The 19,262-nt window shown below is 38.1% G+C and overlaps 1 protein-coding gene across 2 annotated transcripts in view; it reads left to right on the top strand.

Annotated features, from left to right (window-relative positions):
* Nucleotides 1-19,262, top strand: part of WDSUB1 (WD repeat, sterile alpha motif and U-box domain containing 1) — a 52,155-nt gene that overhangs the window by 9,828 nt on the left and 23,065 nt on the right. For both annotated transcript variants that reach the window (XM_024219156.1, XM_029910561.1), the window contains exons 3-8: nucleotides 1,366-1,550; nucleotides 10,756-10,848; nucleotides 12,029-12,122; nucleotides 16,031-16,064; nucleotides 18,669-18,709; nucleotides 18,798-18,904. In XM_024219156.1, the coding sequence (XP_024074924.1) occupies nucleotides 1,366-1,550; nucleotides 10,756-10,848; nucleotides 12,029-12,122; nucleotides 16,031-16,064; nucleotides 18,669-18,709; nucleotides 18,798-18,904 (554 nt within the window). The remainder of the gene's footprint in view (nucleotides 1-1,365; nucleotides 1,551-10,755; nucleotides 10,849-12,028; nucleotides 12,123-16,030; nucleotides 16,065-18,668; nucleotides 18,710-18,797; nucleotides 18,905-19,262) is intronic.

Below are 19,262 nucleotides of genomic sequence, written 5' to 3'. Positions count from 1 at the left end.
GCAGTTGTAAAGAGGTGGGGAAAAAAAGTATTTGTGTTAGTATTCATGATGCTATGGTTAGGATATAATATGGAAAAAGTGACAAAGAGTCCTGTGGCACCTTATAAACTAACAGCTGTATTGGAGCATAAGCTTTCGTGGGTGAATACCCACTTCGTCGGCTACCTCTCTGATACTATGGAAAAAGTGTTGTTTCCAGGTAAAAATAGCTTAGTGTAGCTCTTATGTCTGTGTTTAGAGAGGGAAGCACCATTTCCTTGATTAATTTATATTTGTAAAACCACAAGACACGCCTAACTCTTGGTACTTCTGAAAATAACTAAAACTGCTATCCACAAAAGAAAACCACCAACTATCCCACAATACAATAATCCATACAGAATAGATGGATAAACTGAATTTTGTCTCATGGGATAGAATTGTTGCTTGTAGTCCACCGTTTTCCCACTTGGAGCCTGATCTAGGGAGCATTGAAGCCAATTGGAGACTTTCCGTTGACTTCATTGGGCTTTTGGATCAGGTAGGCCCACTGAATGCAGCCAGTGGATGGGACACTCTGCTAATTAAATGTGAGCTAATGGCTGGACATTAGAAAAAAGGCAAAACAAACCTGCATATCCACTAGCCAAATAGGAGTTTATAGAGAGATTTTTTTTTTTAAGCGAGTTGTACAAGTTAATTCCTAACTAAAACTTGGCATACAAAACCTCTGAGAATAATTTAAAAAACCTTCAGACTGACTCTTTAAAAGAGATTAAAAAAATAGAAATCAGTTCTTTCAGATAACATTTTCTTCTTGTATTTCTGTTGTTCAGAAATAGCCCCATGTCCTAAACTGGAAAATATTAGTCTCCTAGACACATAATATGGATCTATGCTTGAGTTTTTGGGGGAGTAAAACCCAGATCTGACCGATTTGAAACTTACCTAGTTCATAAATGTGATTTTCTGTTTATGTATATTTAAGTCTCTGTTGTCATGGTTGCATGTTAATCTTTGATTTAGATAAATGTCTGAGTTGTAATTTGCTCAGTATCCTGCTCTTGGGAATACTAAATCCATGAGGGTGGGCTTTAGTTCAGGGCTCATTTTATTACTGAATCAGAATATTGCCTTGGGGTAACATCTCCCATTCTCCTTCTGTGGTCAGAGAGCAAATCCCTGTGCATATGTTATATATGTGCTTATTTCACATCTGTTTGCACAGTTTGTCATCTTTTGTCCCTTTTTATTATGCTTTTTAAGCTCCATATTTAGAAACAGTTCAGTTTTTCACTATTTTTTCTATATCATATGGCAGTTAGAGATCAAAATTTCAGAGTATTACATTCCCTAAACTCAGTCCTTTATTCTCTTGCTTTTCAGATCTGGGAGTGTTAAGGATGGTTCCTTGGTGGCATGTGCGTTTTCTCCTAATGGAAATCTCTTTGTCACTGGATCATCATGTGGAGATTTAACCATTTGGGATGATAAAATGAGGTGCTTGTATAATGAAAAAGGACATGATCTTGGTGTCACCTGCTGTGATTTTTCTTCACAGGCAGTTTCTGGTTAGTTACTTTAATATTTTAAATAATTCCTTTTTCATATTATTTTTTCCTCCAGCTCTTGCTTTTATTCATAACTTTTTTATCATCAGTGCTCAGGACTGAATAGCAACTGAAAGTGTTCTTGATGTTTCAGACTACTCCCGGTGCCCCCCATTTGCCCTTGTGCTGGAGTTGATGATGCAGAAATGTTCTAGGAATCTAAGTAGGTGGTTGAACACTTCATAGCTTGTGTAGACCAAGCTTATTGCACACACCAGGGGTTCTTTGAATTCCTCTGTTTCCTGCACACCCACACAAGCTCCCTGTGTGCCACCCTCCCATCCCCCTTTTTTTTTAGGAATTTCCTGCAACTGCCCCCAGATTCTCTCCTGCTAGGGGTTGTGTGTGTCCCTCATCTTCCCATAGCAGGGTCCCACATTCTCACCTTCCATACCAGTGGTTCTGTGTACACCGCTGTTCTCACTACCCCCTCATGTCCTCCATTCTCCTCCATGGTAGGGGATCTGTCTGCCTTCCTTGCTCCCCATATCAGAGGCTGTATGTGCCCCGCCATACCAGGTACCCACAATCTGTCCCCATCAGGGTTCTGTGTGCTTCATTCCCTCTTCCTCCCACTCTCACCTCCTCCCCCCCTCATGGCAGGGGCTCTGTGGATCCCCCTCCTCCCATGCCAGGCTCCCCCATTCCCCTTCTCAATGGCAGGGGTTTTGTGTGGAGGTCTATTAATATGGACCCGATTCCTCCCCCTCTCCCCCATAGCAGTCTCTCCTCTTCTCCCCCATGGCAGGGACTCTGAATCCTCATTACTTCCTTTCCCCCATTTTCCTCTTCATCACCATTCCAAGGGCTCTGCCTCCTACTTCCCCCTCACCCCCATGCCAAAGACTGTGTGCCCCATTTCCCCCACCCCTGCATGCCAAGGGTTGTGTGCATGCCCCTTTCTCCCATGGCACCCCATACAGTCTCCTTTCCCACTATTCTTCTTTCTGTCTGGGAGTGAATTCATTCACAAGCTAACATGTTCAACTCTATTGGGAGGATGAGCAGAGATGAGATGGATATTGTTATGCTGGAAGGCATTAATGGGTGCCATCAACCAGTTGTTTGATCTATAGACAGTTGTAAAGGTGCTTGAGTCTGTAGCTGTGCTCAAGAGGGGCTTCATGTGCCCCCCATTTTAGTTTTCCAAATTTCCCCAAAATCAGTAGGGTTCAGGTCATTAATGCCTAGAACATTATCTGAAACTTTGGAATTGATTGGATGGGGCATTCAAAGATAATCATGTTACAGACAGATGGATATACTGACAGGCTAACAGAAAAATGCTGTCAAATTGAGTGTAAGGCCTTTGCAAGCTCAGCCAATAAGCAGTCCAGCATATTTATAAAATCATTCAGTTGCTGATGTGGAAGTTGGGTCCATATTAAGTTAGGGTCCATATTAATAGACCTCCACTAGCTGGATAATGAAACCTGCCAAGCATAGGTAGGTATGATAGTTTGGGCAGAGTGCTGGAATTTTGAACCAGAATATTCTCCTTGAACCCACATAGGGGGTTCCCTCTTTCATATAAGCTTCTAGTTAGCAGGTGTCTAATACATTTGAAGGTCCTCTGCCCCCTAGCTGCAGAGGAAGGGTGGGGAAGATGGCCTTTTCTGTGTCCTCTACCCTACAGAGGCCCTGATTGAAGAAAGCACTTAATCAGATGCTTAAGTTGCATTGATTTCCCATTTATTATTTTCTTGAATCAGGGCCAGAGTCTCCTGGCTGCTCTGAGGGAAGAGAATCTTTGCTATCCTTCCTATTCCCTAGAGACTGCACTGTCAAAAGGGGAACGTCTCTGCTATTCTACCCCTCCGTTACCTTCCTAGCTACTGTGACTGCTGTTGCTTGGCAAAACCATGAGCTGCAGAAGAGGCGTTTGGAAATGTCTGTCTGCAGAGTCAGAGCAGAACTGGATTAAGTCATTCCAGGGCCATAGACACAATACAATGTGGCGGCCACTGTGGCCCGACTCTCTACTTGAAGTGACAGTGGTCCTCATCTCCATTTAAAGAGCGGCAGAGGTGGCAGCAGGCAGGCCCGTCCTCACCGTGCTTATTCCTGCAGCCAGGATGCATCCATTGGGGTGATGAATAGGCTAAGACAACTACTCCTGCCACACACACACATTTCTTTACTGGGATATTGTTGGTGGCATAACGAGTCCTATAGTTAACACCCCATTGAAATATGTGGAGCCATTCAAACTTCTTAGTGCTATTATGCCAGGCTATCTACAGATTTAGGCAGACACCACTACATCTATTATGCTGTGTTCATATTTTCAATCTTTTGCTCACAACCAAGGGGGCTAGAAACTTTAAAAAAAAAAAAGAAAGAAATCTGAGATGCTGAGATAATTGCAGGAGCTGTTGCCCTGGGCATGGGCCTACATTGCCTGGGCCTTGGTCCAGCCCTGAGAAAGACAACACTACACTGATTTTCATTCCGTTCACATTTGGAAGGTTAGCAGAAATGCACAAATAGAAATGAAGGAGAATCCAGAAGAATGACAAAGGTGTGAAGCCCTTAAGTTCAAAAGTGTCTGGCAGGTTGAAAGGCTAACATATTTCATAAAAAGCTAGAAAACCCCATAAATAATAACTTGATTTTGTGGGAGGCCAAAGCATGAAACAGGAGCCTTAGTTTCAGTGGCAATAATTTATTAGCATGTAACCTGCCTTAATAATCTCATCATTTTTTATTTCTGCTTTCTAGATCTGTTTATGAAGCCAAGGTTCATAGTTTTTTTTTGTGATCTTTCATGAAGTGGTAAATAAAGTTCTGTTTTCAAAGTTCACAAATATGCCAGGCACTGTTTTAGTGAAGTATCAATTGGAATTTTTAAAAATGCCAAAGAATCCTAATTCTATATAGTAAGCATGTTTCTTACTACCAAGCAGCATTGGTTACACTTAAGGATAATATATTACAGAAAGCTCTATCATCTGCTGCAAAAAGACAGGGAAAAGTTGAGAAAGCAGAAAGTGATCATCTGCTACTGAATGAAAAGTTAGCGATCGATAATACCAAATCTGTCAAGTGTGTATCCACTGAAAAGTGCGCAGTAATAAGGGGAATAATTTCCAAGTTGTGAGGGACAGCACTGAATTATTCTGTCATGATACAGGAAGGAGGTGTGATGTTTAAATAAAATCTCTAAACAGGGGAAAGACTCCTAGAAAATTCAGTTATGAACTAAGCATTACACCCTTGCTCCTGTGATTTCCTTTCCTCTAAAGTGGATCATAGTTTTAGAAAGAAAATATTCCAAAGATTACACCGCTACCTCGATATAACGCAACCCGATGTAACACAAATTCGGATATAACGCGGTAAAGCAGTGCTCTGGGGGGGCGGGGCTGCGCACTCCGGTGGATCAAAGCAAGTTCAATATAACGAGGTTTCACCTATAACGCAGTAAGATTTTTTGGCTCCCGAGGACAGCGTTATATCGAGGTAGAGGTGTACTTTGTAGATTTAAAAATTGTGCCACCAGTAATGCTACCTCCTGTTAGTTCTGTCTTGTAAGGGAGAAATGGACAAGAAAATGTGCATTTCCCTGCATGAGAGTACAGACTGGTTTTTTTTGTCTGATCCCAATGGTGTAGTTTGAAAACTGATTGTAATTTTTTTTAAATGAAATGTTATTGGAATCTTATATTTTTTTCTCAGTTTTATTGCTAATAGTTGAAACTTTCAGTATTACTGGCAGCCTTTAAAAGGTAACAAAGCTCATAAAAGCAGTGCTTACCAGTATAATGAAAAGAAAATCTTTTTTTAAACTGAGTTTCTTCACCTTCCTAATTCAAAGAGCAACCTATGAAACCAAAGTTTCTGATTATTCTTTACGCATTAGGCTATTCATAACAGATGACTCTGCTATTTTCTTTAAGTTGGATTTAGTTATGGTTAATTAGAATCTTAACACTTCTTTTCCCAGAAGATATAGGTTTTAATTGCTCTGGAAAAAATAAGGTTTGATTTGACAAATTCCACTTCTTTTGTTATATTTAATCAGCTGTGTTAAGTGGGAGGTTGTTTTTTCCACAAGCTAGTGTATAAAATATATGGTTTAATAGCTTACATTGTGGTTTAGGATTTCTACAATTCAGCACTTCTCTTTTCTCCTCTAGAATCTTGTTGAATCTTTATTTCTGTTGATATAGATTTCATTTTGATTTTTTTCTGAGTCGTCTATTTCTGTGACATACATGTTATCATTATAGTTTCTTTGTTTTCATTCTGACAGTGATGCACTGTAGATGGTTTTCTTCTCATTTGGGAAAACTATTAAAAGCCATTCTTCTGTTTCCATCCTGCCAAGTACATCAAATCATCTGACTTCCCTGTGGTTGTTTACTAATTGGCTTCTTAGAATTGAATCCACTTTATAAATAGCTCTTGCTTCTCATCATGGTAAGGATTGTGTGGTTAAGCTGCAATTGCAGGATAGAGAACTGTATGTTTTCGTTTCTATTTAAAGTCAACCATCCTAGCTTTAAAAATCTCAGTAGTGAAAAAGGAAATACTGCAAATCATAGAATCATAGATTATTAGGCTTGGAAGGGACCTCAGGAGGTCATCTAGTCCAACCCCCTTCTCAAAGCAGGACCAGTCCCCAAATCCCTAAATGGCCCCCTCCAGGATTGAACTCACAACCCTGGGTTTAGCAGGCCAAAAACTACTAGAAAAACAGAGTTAGTAGCAATGTTGTTACTGATCTGTAAAATGAAAAGAGTGCATAATTCGTTCTCTACATTCTAATTTTAAGTGCTTTCGTTTTGTTATAATGTATTGATGGAAAATAAAGGTGTTATTTCCCTGGGGATTTGATAGAATAGAGTTGGTTTTCACAACTTCTTTCATATTCCAGGGAATCCCAAAGTGCTTGACAAACAAAACTTAATATCTCTTTTATAAGGCTGTGACTTCATATAAAATTGTAGGCCACCCCTTCACCTCAAGTCAGAGTTTACTATGGCCTTGTCTTTGCTGGGACTATGTCTTCACTGCCCCCAAATGCGGTTTTTTTAGATGGTAGCTAATCTATATTAGTTATATTACTGTAAACAAAACAAAAACCCCACACCTGTTTTGGCAGTGAAGACTTAATCTAGGAAAAGAGATGTGTTCTTAACATGTTAGCTAACATGAGGTAAAATTCTAGTGAAGAAAAGGCAGTTTGTAACATTAACACAAATTAGCATTTCGAGTTAAAGACCGAGGGGGAGCCTAAAATCACTCAACCTGCCTTTTGCTTACTTGGACTTAACTCATGTTAGCTAACACAAGGTAAAGAACACACCTTTTTTACCTAGTGAAGATAAGGCTTCTGCAAGCATTGTATAAGACACTTGTCTATGACTGCCATTGAGGGAAATGCGATGGTGACCACTCCCTTCCCCACATCAGCAATTGTAGTTTGCACAGTTATTGGGTTTCTGACGTGGTGTTTCCCTGACTGGATTTCTTGATATTCGGGGAGGGCAGGCCACTGTCCATTATGTACTCTTTTTAAAACAGATTATGAATGTTTCTCCCCTCCACAATAACTGCCCCTGCTTTAGGGTTTGAGCCTTCAAAGTATGCTCTGGCCCCAATCCAGCAAATGACTTAAGCACATTCTTTGCTGGATCAGAGCCAGAGTACTTAACACATTGCAGGTTCGAGCCCTTGGATGTTAGTAAGGCACAGAAGAGACAGAAACAATAATGGTTACAATAATTGGCAGATTCTTTCCTGCACAGTATCTTCACACAGCATGGGAGATTGAGGGGGGAGGAATCAGATCCGTGTTTGTGATTCCCAGGGCTGGCCCTGGTCCTGACCATGCTTAGAACATCTGGTGGGTAGCAATGTATTGTGCCTCTGTCACAAGGCACTTAAAAGATTCTGTATTGATGGAGGATAACTGTGGCAAAGAGGATGGAGGTAGCAAGACCCAACTGCAACACCAATCAGGGAATACCCATCAATGGGAGAATTCTCTGCTGGATATTTGCAACCCATTTGTGCCATCTAAGTGGAGTAAAGGGGCCATAAACCAAATTGAGGTTCTGGCCCATTGTCTGATTGTACCTAATAGGGGAAAAATCCTAGGCCCAAACTGCAAAGATCAGATCCTATGCAAAACTTGTTTCTAATTCCGAGATGTTTGGATCCAAAGCTTTGGGTCAGCCCATTGTACAGATAGAGGAAAGCTGCAAAGTTCAAAACTGCATCTGAGTTTACGCACCGTTCATGGATTTTGGATCTGAGGTTGTGATTTGGACCCAGTTCTAATGAGAACTGGTCAAGAATATCTTTATTTCTGTGAGACAGATAATCCTAGAAATGCTTCCAGGATTATGGAGAACTAGGATTAAATTTTGCTCTGACTTACTTCCCCACATAACTGTTGAAGCTGATTGAGCTGAGTTGGGTTTAATTCAGAACAGGAGTTTAGCTGCTGTGTAGGTCATGGGAATACATATTAAGGCTCCATAGGAGAAACTTTCACCTAGTTTTTCCAAAATGTATAACAAGTTGGGCAAAAGAATACATGTAATTTGGTCATCTGGGGCCACTTCTCTGATTTTTCTACATTCTCCACTGTCTTATACGTATACACAGGTACCACTCCTTCACGCCTCCCCAGAGCTGTACCCAGTTCTCCTGGGAAAACAGACCAAATTTTGGAGACATGCATACTATCATTGCATCATTAACTATCCAGTTAAAGTGCCATTTTTAATTACTATCACATGAAAATCTGAATTAAAAAAGGCTTGCATAAGGGCAGGAGAAAGCCCTTAGGCTCGGTACCATTTAAAAGTTATAAACATATGCTTCAAATTTCCTTCTCTTGAGTTTTTGGATTTTCAAATGTAGGTTTTTACTCCCAAAACCCATTGCATACAGATTGGTTTTGAAATGTCAAGGTTTATGACAAATTATGTGTGAAAGATTTATACAAAATTAAAATTAATGAAAAAGCGAGACATAATCTTAAATGAGGCACAAAGTTTTAGAAGATTAAAATAACACAAATCAAGAAAACAGTTGCCAAGGAGAGATGTATTTTCACAGTCAGTAAAGGAGCGTGACCTTTTTTTTAGATTTCTCAACCTGCATTCAGGTCCTTCAGTAAACAAATTAACTAGCTAAAGGCAGAGTTCCATCCTCAGATATAGCTCCCACTTATGTTGTTGAAGTTACCTATTCAAACACTAGTGATGAATTTGGCCCATTATTTTTTAATGTACAGAATAGCAGTTATATACAGTATTTAAAACAAATTTGCTACCTAGCCCTCAGTTAGTGCTGATCACTTCTTAGTATTTAGGAGCAATTTTATCATACTGTTACAATTGCCTCACACACTACTCAAAATCTTCGAATACTCAGAAATGGAATGCACTGATTGGCATTGTATTTTAAATGGGCAAACTTCTTTCATGTTCACTGTTTTAATTGTCTCTCAGAGAGCAGCTTTTCTCAAACTGGTACTGGTTTTGCAGTCAGGTGGTACATGGGTTCATTTATCAGAATATGAACACATTATAACTAAACTGATTATAGTTATGAAAATATGTGAAGTACTCTTGAATTTTACATGTGTACATTAGTTTTTAAAGTTTGAGAACTGCTGACCTGGAGAGAACATGCATACAACCACGTTTAAAGGCTCTCTCGCTTCATCCAACACAAAAAAGAAACAACCTTTATTGTCCATTTTGATCAACCCATCTTCAAGTAGTCAATAATTTGAGTAGTAGGAAGAAGGAAAAACAAAAACTGAGGAAAACAAGATTGGCAACTATGTACAGAGTATCTTTTGCAAAACAAAAAACAACTCCACAGTTTTGTATTGCTAGGTTCATCACAAAATTATATCATCACAGTAAATTGGCAGTAGAATCTGTTTCTAGACTTCCATATAAATCACCTTTTTCAAATACAACAGAACCTTGCTAATTTGTACTACTGACTGGTAGGCCCTTTGTGAATTACTGAATTTTGTGAATAAGCACACTAGAAAAAATGCAAGATTTGTTTAATGTTTTTACTTCTTTGTATTCACTGTACATTTAATTTGAAAATCGAAATTTCTATCTTTAAGGACCATGCTCTTCATGGTCCCCTTGTTATATGGTATCCTTCTTAGGTAGATATTTTACTTAGATTATCATAGAAGTGTACAACTGAAAGGGCCCTCAAACGGCCATTTGGTCCAGTGCCCTAATCTCTCTGTATGAGAGAGTTTAGCCTGACCATTCTAGAAAATGCATTGCCAAAGGTGCTTTAGTCATTTATTTGATGAGTGTATTTTAGATTTAATTATGATTATACCTCATAGTATTTATCTTATAACAATATAATTTTTTAGTTTATATGTAGCATGTATTGTAAAAGTTACTAAGTCTTAGAAAAGGGATCTAGCAACAGCATTCTACACTTAAGTCTTTGCTGTAAAATTGGAACTGAAATTGTTTCTAGTGTGTGAATTACAAATTTGGGTCTACTCTAAATGAAATAATATATATTAATATGTTTTAAAAAATCCTTGAAAATAAAAATGTTCATAAAACCATTGCAGTTTCCTGTTTCGCGATTTTGGGTTTTTTTATATATTTATTTATTTATTGATTTATTGATTTATTTATTTATTTATTTTCTGTAGGGCTGTTAAATCCTTTACAAATAAATCAGGTCAAATACACATCGAAGCCACTCTTTTTTGTTGTCATAACACCACAAAACAGACTTTTTAAAAAACTTTAAATAATGGGCCAGATGTTTTCCTGCACTGTAGCTCCACTCAGCATGGGAGGTGGAGAGGGGAGCCCTCAGGGAGAAATTAAAGTATCTTGTATGGCTGGTGGTAAGTCTTTAGCTTTGACTGCTATCTCATTTTTATTGTCACAACTGCTCAGTTTTGGATTTCTTCCACCTGTACTATTCATGAAACAACATTTGAATGTGATATCTGCTATACAATTTAACTTGATTGCAAAATCATACCATTCATTGGTATAATTATTTTATCAACACTTTAAAAAGGTATTAGGAATGTGGAAGCTAATTTTCAAATTTAAATGTTAGAATTGTAACCTAGCTTACTGGTCTGTCATTCTTTTCAGTGCTTCTGATCCCCTTTAAAACATTTTCATTTTATCAGGTGGAGAACAAGGATCCAGATACTTCCGAATGGCATCTTGTGGTCAGGATAACCAGATCAAGCTTTGGCTTATTTCACTTGCTGATCTCTTAGGTATGTATAGCAATAAGTTACAATTTAGTGCTAATAAGCTCCTATCAATCAAGGTTATAGATACAAAGTTAGTGAGACTAATCACATGCTTTTAAAGTTAAGCTCCTGCTTAAGTGCTTCACTAGAGTGGAGTCAGAGGGCTCCGCACTTTGCAGGATCAAGCTTTGCTTAACTTCTTTATTTATTAAAGTTTTTAACTGACGTACAGTAATCAGTTACAGTATGTTACAAATCCGCAGAATAGTTGGTACATTATTATGTTACGCATTTTATTATACAAGAGTATTTTTTATTTGTTGGACGCTACCAATAATTTGTTTGAGTGTAGAACTGTTGAAAGGTGCTCGGTTGACATGCTTGGAGACCAGAGTCCTCTCTTTATCCTTCCCAAAGAGGTACAGTGCAGACAGTGATGGTATTAAAATTACCCCAGTCCTGAGCTAAGTTGGCCATAACTAGGAGTGACTCATTTGTCCATTAAATCCATGACATCTGCTAAAACTGCAACAAATATTTCTGCTATGGGGGGTGGCTTTGTGATTTAGGTACCAGTCCAGCAGAAGTGGGACTGAGAGCTCCAAAACCATTTTCAATAAAGGGGGGGGAAAAACCTTCCCGCTTCTTTTCTTTGTGTTCTGTACATATGTGGGCTGTATGTATGTGTAGATATTTAACTGTATAGGAATATAATTATATATTCCATACAAAAACCTATTTTAAAAGAATGTTAAGATTTCAAAGTGAAGCAGCAGAAGTGAGGAAATACTAAAGTTAAGGTTGCCCATGCAATCCTAATTACCCCCTTCTGTGCATGTATTATGGTATGAGGCCACATCCATGAGCCTGCTTTGGTGGCACAAAACAGCCACAAAGCCAGTTTATCCAGAAATTCTAAGCAGAGTAGAGCCATAATAACTGCTTCTGTGTCAACCCTTCTTACACACTATGGCGCAAGGGGCCTGGCCAAAGAACAGAGGGTGTGGTTGGAGGGTGTCCCTATGCCCCACTAATCACTGCTGTCTTTTATACTATTGACAGCTGGCCTCACTTGATTACACTATATCAAGCTCTCAAGTTTTCAGTCCTTTTAAAGTAATAAATCTAAACATTTTTAAAGGAAAATGATTGGTTAACAAGTTTAGAAAAATCATGTTCTACTTTTTGCTAATTGTGTTTGTAGGTTGTGAATTAAAATATGAATGCACATTGAATGGACACTCTGCCCCAGTCCTGGCTTGTGCTTTTTCCTATGATGGGCAGATGTTAGTCTCAGGGTAAGCAGTTTCACTTTATTTTAGTTGTTTAAATTTTACAGTAGATGGCTGTGCTTAGGTAAATATTTATCTCCCCCTTCTGAAGTGGAAATTGAGTTGTTTTTGTTTTTAAGCACTGAAGTCAATTCTCAGTTAATTGAAAAATTACTAAGGAATAGGATGAGAGTGTTGGAGTGGGGGAGAACTCAATTTCAGCTTTGGTGTATGAAAAGCTTTTCTGGACACTTATCTACATTATTACATGAAGATAATATAAACAGTGGCCTAGAACTTGAAAAAAAATCACTGTTTTAAAATATTGACTTTGTAAAATTTATATACCTACACATGCACACAAAGTTTGAAAGTGATATATGTATTTTAATGATGTTCTAGAATCTGTTGGAATAAGATGTATAACATTTAACTACCCAAAGGCATTCACTCTCTTTTTGGGGGGGGAGGGGAGAGAAGGAACATATGCAAAGTGTTTATTTTTGATGCCAGATTTCTGTACTTTTCCAAAAATTTACCCATAATATTTGTGGGCACATCACAAAAACTCAGATTTATTATATATGTATAAAACTTGTAGATACATGTACAAATCCACAGTTTGTATGTACAAATGCTAGTGTTCCATGCAAAAATACATTTTTTTAAATTGCAAAAATATATGCTTGTAAATATTTCAGGCATATTTTCTGATGCCATGTGAATATTGAACCAACACTACTTAAGCTCTACCTACTGTTTAAAAAAAATACTTTATAAATATATTTCTCTTTTACTGTTCACCTTAATATGTTTGTAGAGGGTGGATTTTTCTGGTGTTTAAGGAGTATTCCCTTATGTATGTGAACATCTTATTATTGATATTAGGGTTTTTTTTAATATATCGGAGGAAAAATTCAAATGCCCTCCATATTCTTTCTATAATAGCACAGGAGATGGATGGAATTTACCACTCCATGTCAACAATGGGTAAAAAAATTCACTCCTGGGGAGTTGTTTTGTGGCAGTGACACAGGCTTAGAGTTTTAATGCTGTTGTGATAAGTGAAAAGTGCTGTCTATTAAAGTAACAACAATGCTCTCAGGATATATAGGACTCCCTCGGTACCATGTTTCAGATAGGAAATCTTTCACTAATATTAGGGATGTAAAAGTTTAACTGGTTAACCGATTAGCATCAGTCTTATTGGTTTTGGTTAATGATTAAACTCCGCTGCTGGCCCCTCGCCCAGCATCCTAGCTGCCAGGACCCTGGGCGCGGGGCTGGCAGCTGGGACCCCGTGTAAAATGTGGTCCCCTGCGCCAATAGTTCCCCGCCTATATGAACTGCTTAATGGTTAACCGTTTAACCAATAGAATTTTAAACCCTATTTACATCTCTAACTAATGCTTTAATCAGAAATTAGCAGTAAATCCTAGATTGGTGTTGAAGCCTCCTGACAATGGACTCTGGCTACCCAGAGTATCACTTGAGTGTTTTTAAGTACTATATAATTATGACTTAAGGTTCTGCTTTCATCTCATTACTGAAACATGGACATTTGTAGGTGTAAGTCTTAATGGGAGCCCAGCGTGCAAAACCCTATTAAAATGAGATTATATTTATGAAATGTAGATATTTTAAATCAAATAATGCTGAACCTAGTGATTAATATTAATACTGTGCATTAACTTAAGGTGCTAGCCAGAGTCCATTTCAGTTAGATGTAGAAATACAATCTCTGTTTGACTCTGACTATTGCAGGTAAAAGGTGTTGGCTTATTAATTCTACACCAGGTTCATATTATTACTTGTAATAATGAGAACATCCTGATTTGGAGTACAGTGGCCACCACTAAAAGTGGGTATGCCCTGAAATCATGTTACTGTGTTACATGCTGTGTATTCTAAAGGTAGTAATTGTTCATTCTGATAGTATCAGTATTGTATAAAAATGTGAGGGTGGGAGAGAAAACAGTTATGGGTAGTTTTACAAGAAAGGGAAATTTTAATGTTTTGGTAATACTAAATTAAGTAACCAGTATCATGGTGGGATCAACTTCCTTATTTTCTGTATTCTAACATTGATTTTTTTTTTAAAGAAGAAAATGGTAAGTAAGGTAGAATATTTATAATCATTTATGTTTTTATATATTTCAATGACATTAGGCATGGTTTTTATTCCACATTGTAATAGATAATTACTTAACCTCTTGTAAGCTGTCAAAGTAGCAACTTGAAATAACAATTCCAACAATACGCCCTTTTAATTTCCATTCTATTACCAAAAAATTCTAAATTAAGAAAATACCTTTTTAGAAAAAAATAGAATGTTGTAGATTAACCAGTAATTAAAGTCATAACACAAATCCCAGAGGACAATAACTTTTTGTCATTTTTCTTTGTGATGTTTTTTGTTTTTGTTTTGGGGAGCCAAAGGTTCTTTTCATTCTCTTTTTTGGTATTTTCTTTTTGGATCACAAATGTGGGAGGGGATTGGGGAGGCAGAGTAGTGGTGCTGGGGACCAGACAGAAGAGTAGCCCTAGGGCAATGGGAGGCAGAGAAGTGGTGCTGCTGGGTCACGATAGTAATAGGAAATGGATGGCAGTTCTCCTATCTTATGGGTGAGGACATGTCTCTTTGGACATGTCTACGCAGCAAAGAAAACCTGTGGTTGGCCCGTGCCAGGCTGCTTGGGCTTGTGAGGCTTGGGCTGCGAGGTTGTTTCATTGCTGTGTCGATTTTCGGGCTGAAGCCTGGGCTTTAGGATTCCGTGGGGCAGGAGCGTCCCAGAGCTCAGACTCCAGCCCAAGCCCGGAAATTGACACAGCAATGAAACAGCCCCACAACCCAGCCCATGAGCACAAGTCGGTTGGCACAGGCCAGCGCAGGTTTTTCTTTACTGTTTAGACATCCCGTCTGAGTAGCCAGGGAGAGGCAGTCATTTTTGTATGCCTTAAAGACTGACTTTTCAGCCTGAAATTATCACCCACACATTGACAGTGGAATAGAGGGGAAAGTCAGAAGACAGACTAAAACATAAGAGTTGATATGATTTTTTAAAAAAAAAACTCAATTTTTTTGTGCCAGTTGCATGATTTTTGAGGGTCCGATTCATGATTTTTGATCTCTTGAGGTTGGCATCCAGTCTGCGTAGCTGTACTCCATACATCTTTCAGGAAGAACTGTAGTTGCTGAAAATAAACATGTAACACTTCGTATTTGGATTATCTTATTAAAAATAGTGATATTTTAACTATGCAGTATTTTACATTCTGTACTGAGCCACTTCCTCTAGTCTGCTTAGCAGATATTCAAGGTCCAGATTGTAGCAGAAATACTTGGAAGATAGGAGCACAGGTGCTGGAACTAAGGATGCTGGGAGTGCCGCTGCACCCCCTGACTTGAGGCGCTTTCCATCATATCCAGGGTTCACAGTTTGGTTCGGTGGCTCTCAGCACCCCCACTATAAAAATTGTTCCAGTATTCCTGGGTAGGAGAGCCCACTCAGTCAGTTTTCACAGTGTCCACACATGGTTGAGCCCACCTTTGCAGCTACTCCCTGTACTGGAGCATTGAGAGGACAAATGTGAATGAGCTATTGGTGTGGTGGTAGCATGGCCAGTGGATTTATGTACTACACAGATGCACTGCCTCAAAAACCTATTGGAATGAGAGGAGCTGTGGGCTTCAGCCACTACTCTTTCTTCTAGGCTATACCTCAAGCTGCTGTATAGATGTTCAGACCCTACCTCTAGATTTCAGTGAAGAGGATTGCTACGTCTAACATCTGCATAGTTGCTGCCAGCAAATCTTGTTTGTTTAGACTTTCCTCGTGGGACAAAAAAATTGTCCCATAGTTTTTAATTATAATAGTTTGTTTTCTCATCTCTTTCCATGCCATCATTTAATTTAATGTGTTTTTTTTTTTAAGATCTGTGGACAAATCCATCATAATACATGACACTGTAAGTATTGCATAATTCAAGATTGTTTACTGATTTTTTTTTTGTAGTTTATATCCCTTCACCTGAAATATTCTCTTCTATCTTGAGAAGACTAGCAAATACGACCTGAAATCTTTAGTGTGTATTTTTTTGGAGTAGGAGTGAGGAAGGAGTTCATCCATATCAAAGTACAGTCTCTCTCTCTCTCGTGCCACCTTTTTCTACACTTTATTCTTTTCTTATCTTGGTACTGTACAACAGAATCACACTACTGTATACATATGTATCTGCACACTCAAGTGGATGAAATTTGTAAGTCTTGTGTCGTCATATCATCAAAAGCATGTAAGATTGCAGTCATTGACACAGGAAAAAAATAGGAGTTTCCTATATCAGTAATAGTTTTTAGGAATCTTTTAGTATATTATATGTACAAACATGGGCAATTCAAGGGGAATGGTTAAGAAATAATAGCATTCTTTAATATCATATCCTTTTTACATCTTATTGCTTAGACTTATTGCTTGACGGTAGGAATAATACCACTGAAAACTGTGGTAAAGCCTTCCTAATTCACCTGTACATAGTATTTAACTTTTGTCTTTTACAATATTAAAATTATTAATCTGCTTTCCTGAGAGTGAAGGATGAACATACTTTATCTATATAGTTAAAGTGGTACAACTTTTGTGTATAGTCAACACCTAAGATCAGATGTATTTAGGAATTCTTGTCTCACATAGAAATGTAATGGTCCCTTACCTATTCAAATGTCAGTTGGTTTAAAGTGCTCACGCAGACCTAAAAGAATGAATCCTAATCAGAATATGAGCAAGGTGACACCGAAGGCATAATTTGGCCCCTATATTTTTCCTGCCTCCTCACCAGTGTAAATTCACAAATCAGTGAGGTTACTCTCAATTTATAGTGGTGTAACTGAGAGCATGATCTGGTCCTGAACTTGCCGGGAACTACAAGACATGGGAGAGGAAGCATATTCACTCATTAAAGTCACAGAACTGGGCGATGTGAATTCTGTTTCTGGTTCTTAAACAGACTTCCTATGTGATGATGGACAAATCACTGTGCCTCTGGGGCTGGATCATGCCAGGCCTTCCCTGGGCGCTGACTGCTGCTGAAATACTCTTTGGACTCTATGCTTACTGTGACGGCAGCTTAAGGTGATGAGGAAGGCATCAGCCTCCCAGCAAATCAGAGTCTGAGGGTGTGTCTGACCAGTCATATAGCCTGTTCAAAATTGAGCCATACTTGGTTTAGAGAGACGAGCTCTTGGCATTTGCCTCATGAGACCTCTGCAAGATGTCCCAGCTGACCAAGGCCTCACTGGATAAATTGTGGTAACCAGGCTGGGATGGATTGTATTTTCTTTTTCTTCATCAGTGTCAATATTGATTTATAGTGAGGTTTAAAAAGATTAATTACTTTCTTTAAGTTACCACTTTATTAAAAAAAATAGCATGATTGCTGACTACTTCAAGAAATAAATTATTTGTTCCACTGTTCTGTTTAGTCCTATAATGTTAATTGGGAGATAATTCACAGCTAAATTGTGAGATCTGAATAAAGATGAATACCAATGGCACAACCATGAGACTATTTTGCTGCTTTCATGTTCTCAGAATCTTCTGAGTTTATGGAAACATAGTTAAGAAGCATATGGAAAAACAGCCTCTCAACCTTCTGCATCCAAATATGAGACAATAACAAAATGAGGGATACAGAAAAATAATAATGCATGAAGTTTAATACTGAACGTGACAGGGAAGAAATTATTTGACTGAACATTTTTTGTAACCTCGGGTTCTTGTTTAAACATTATGGGAAATAATTCTGATGTACTTTCTAGTAATAACAGTGAAAGAACAATAGGTCTGGATCAGATGGAGACATCTAACATAAAGGACATATCCCTCATGAGGGACTGTTCAGAAGTATGAGAGGAAAAACAGGAAGGTTGACAGGTCAATTAGAATAACTTCTTGTTTTTTTAATTCTGACAATGTCTGTCAAAGGAATCATGTGCTACACTAAAGAGAGACTCTTAAACAACATTTAAAGGATTGGAATCGTTAAGATTTGTTTTTGTGAATGGCAGCATCTAGTGGCCACATATGCAAACCACAGTTGCGTAATCCTTGTGATGTTACAGGCCCTGCTTTTTTATTTAAAGGTTGCACCTGGATTTGAGATTTGGTTACCAGTTCACTCTGATACGTTCTTAATTCTACTATTTTGGAAGAAATGTTTTTTTATCCGGATGAGTAATCAGCCCATATGGAATTTTAGAAATGTCAGTTGAATATATTATATTTCTGTCTGCCAGGTACATTGAGGGACAGCTGTGTGGTCTGTTGGATTGAACATGGGGCTGCAAGTCAGGAGATTTGAGTTTTATTCCCAGATCTGATGCTGACTTGCTATGTGACTTTTGGCACATTATTTACCCTCTTCGTGCCTCAATTACACCATATTCAGAATTGAAATCATTATGCTTCCCCACCTTTGTAAAGTGCTTTGAATTAAAAATCGCTATATAAATAAAAATGATTAACTGTGATTGTTATTTCTGTTTGACCTAACAAATGCAATATTTTTTGTTTGCAGAAAACTGGGAGCATCCTGCACACTTTAACTCAGCATACCAGGTGTGAAATCAGCAAATCCTATATTAACCAAGGAAATTATTTAATGTGTGATTTTAAATTTCAGTTATTGAATTACTTTTGTTTCTAGATATGTTACAACTTGTGCCTTTGCACCAGATATTCCATTACTTGCAACAGGTTCAATGGATAAAACTGTGAACATTTGGCAATTTGATCCAAAGCAACATTGTGCAGGTAAGTACATGCATTTGTTTAAGCCGCTCTTTTTATACTTCTGGTATAATATAGTTGTAAACCTATTGGGAGATGCTATACAGACTGCTTTACCCTAGTATGTGCTCAATGTGTAATCTTAAAAAATATAGGCCCAACATTTGACCTTCCTTAAAATTGTTATTTACTATTGGGAAATGTCCTGTATGTTGGAAAAGAAAGAAGGGAAAAAAATCTTTTAAATGTACCATTCCTTCTTTAAGGAAATTTTACACCTAAACAAAAGGAGTGTGATCTCTTGCATCCCTTTTTCTTACTCTCTGGGCAGCACTTAACTGACAAATAATATTCCCAGAGCAGCGCAGACTTTGCCAGTGAC

This window comes from Terrapene carolina, unplaced genomic scaffold, assembly GCF_002925995.2.
Source record: "Terrapene carolina triunguis isolate 2854851 unplaced genomic scaffold, T_m_triunguis-2.0 Scaffold62, whole genome shotgun sequence".
Taxonomy (NCBI): Eukaryota; Metazoa; Chordata; order Testudines; family Emydidae; genus Terrapene; species Terrapene triunguis.
The sequence above is the reverse complement of the archived record's forward strand: the minus strand, read 5'-3'. Positions and strand labels throughout refer to the sequence as shown.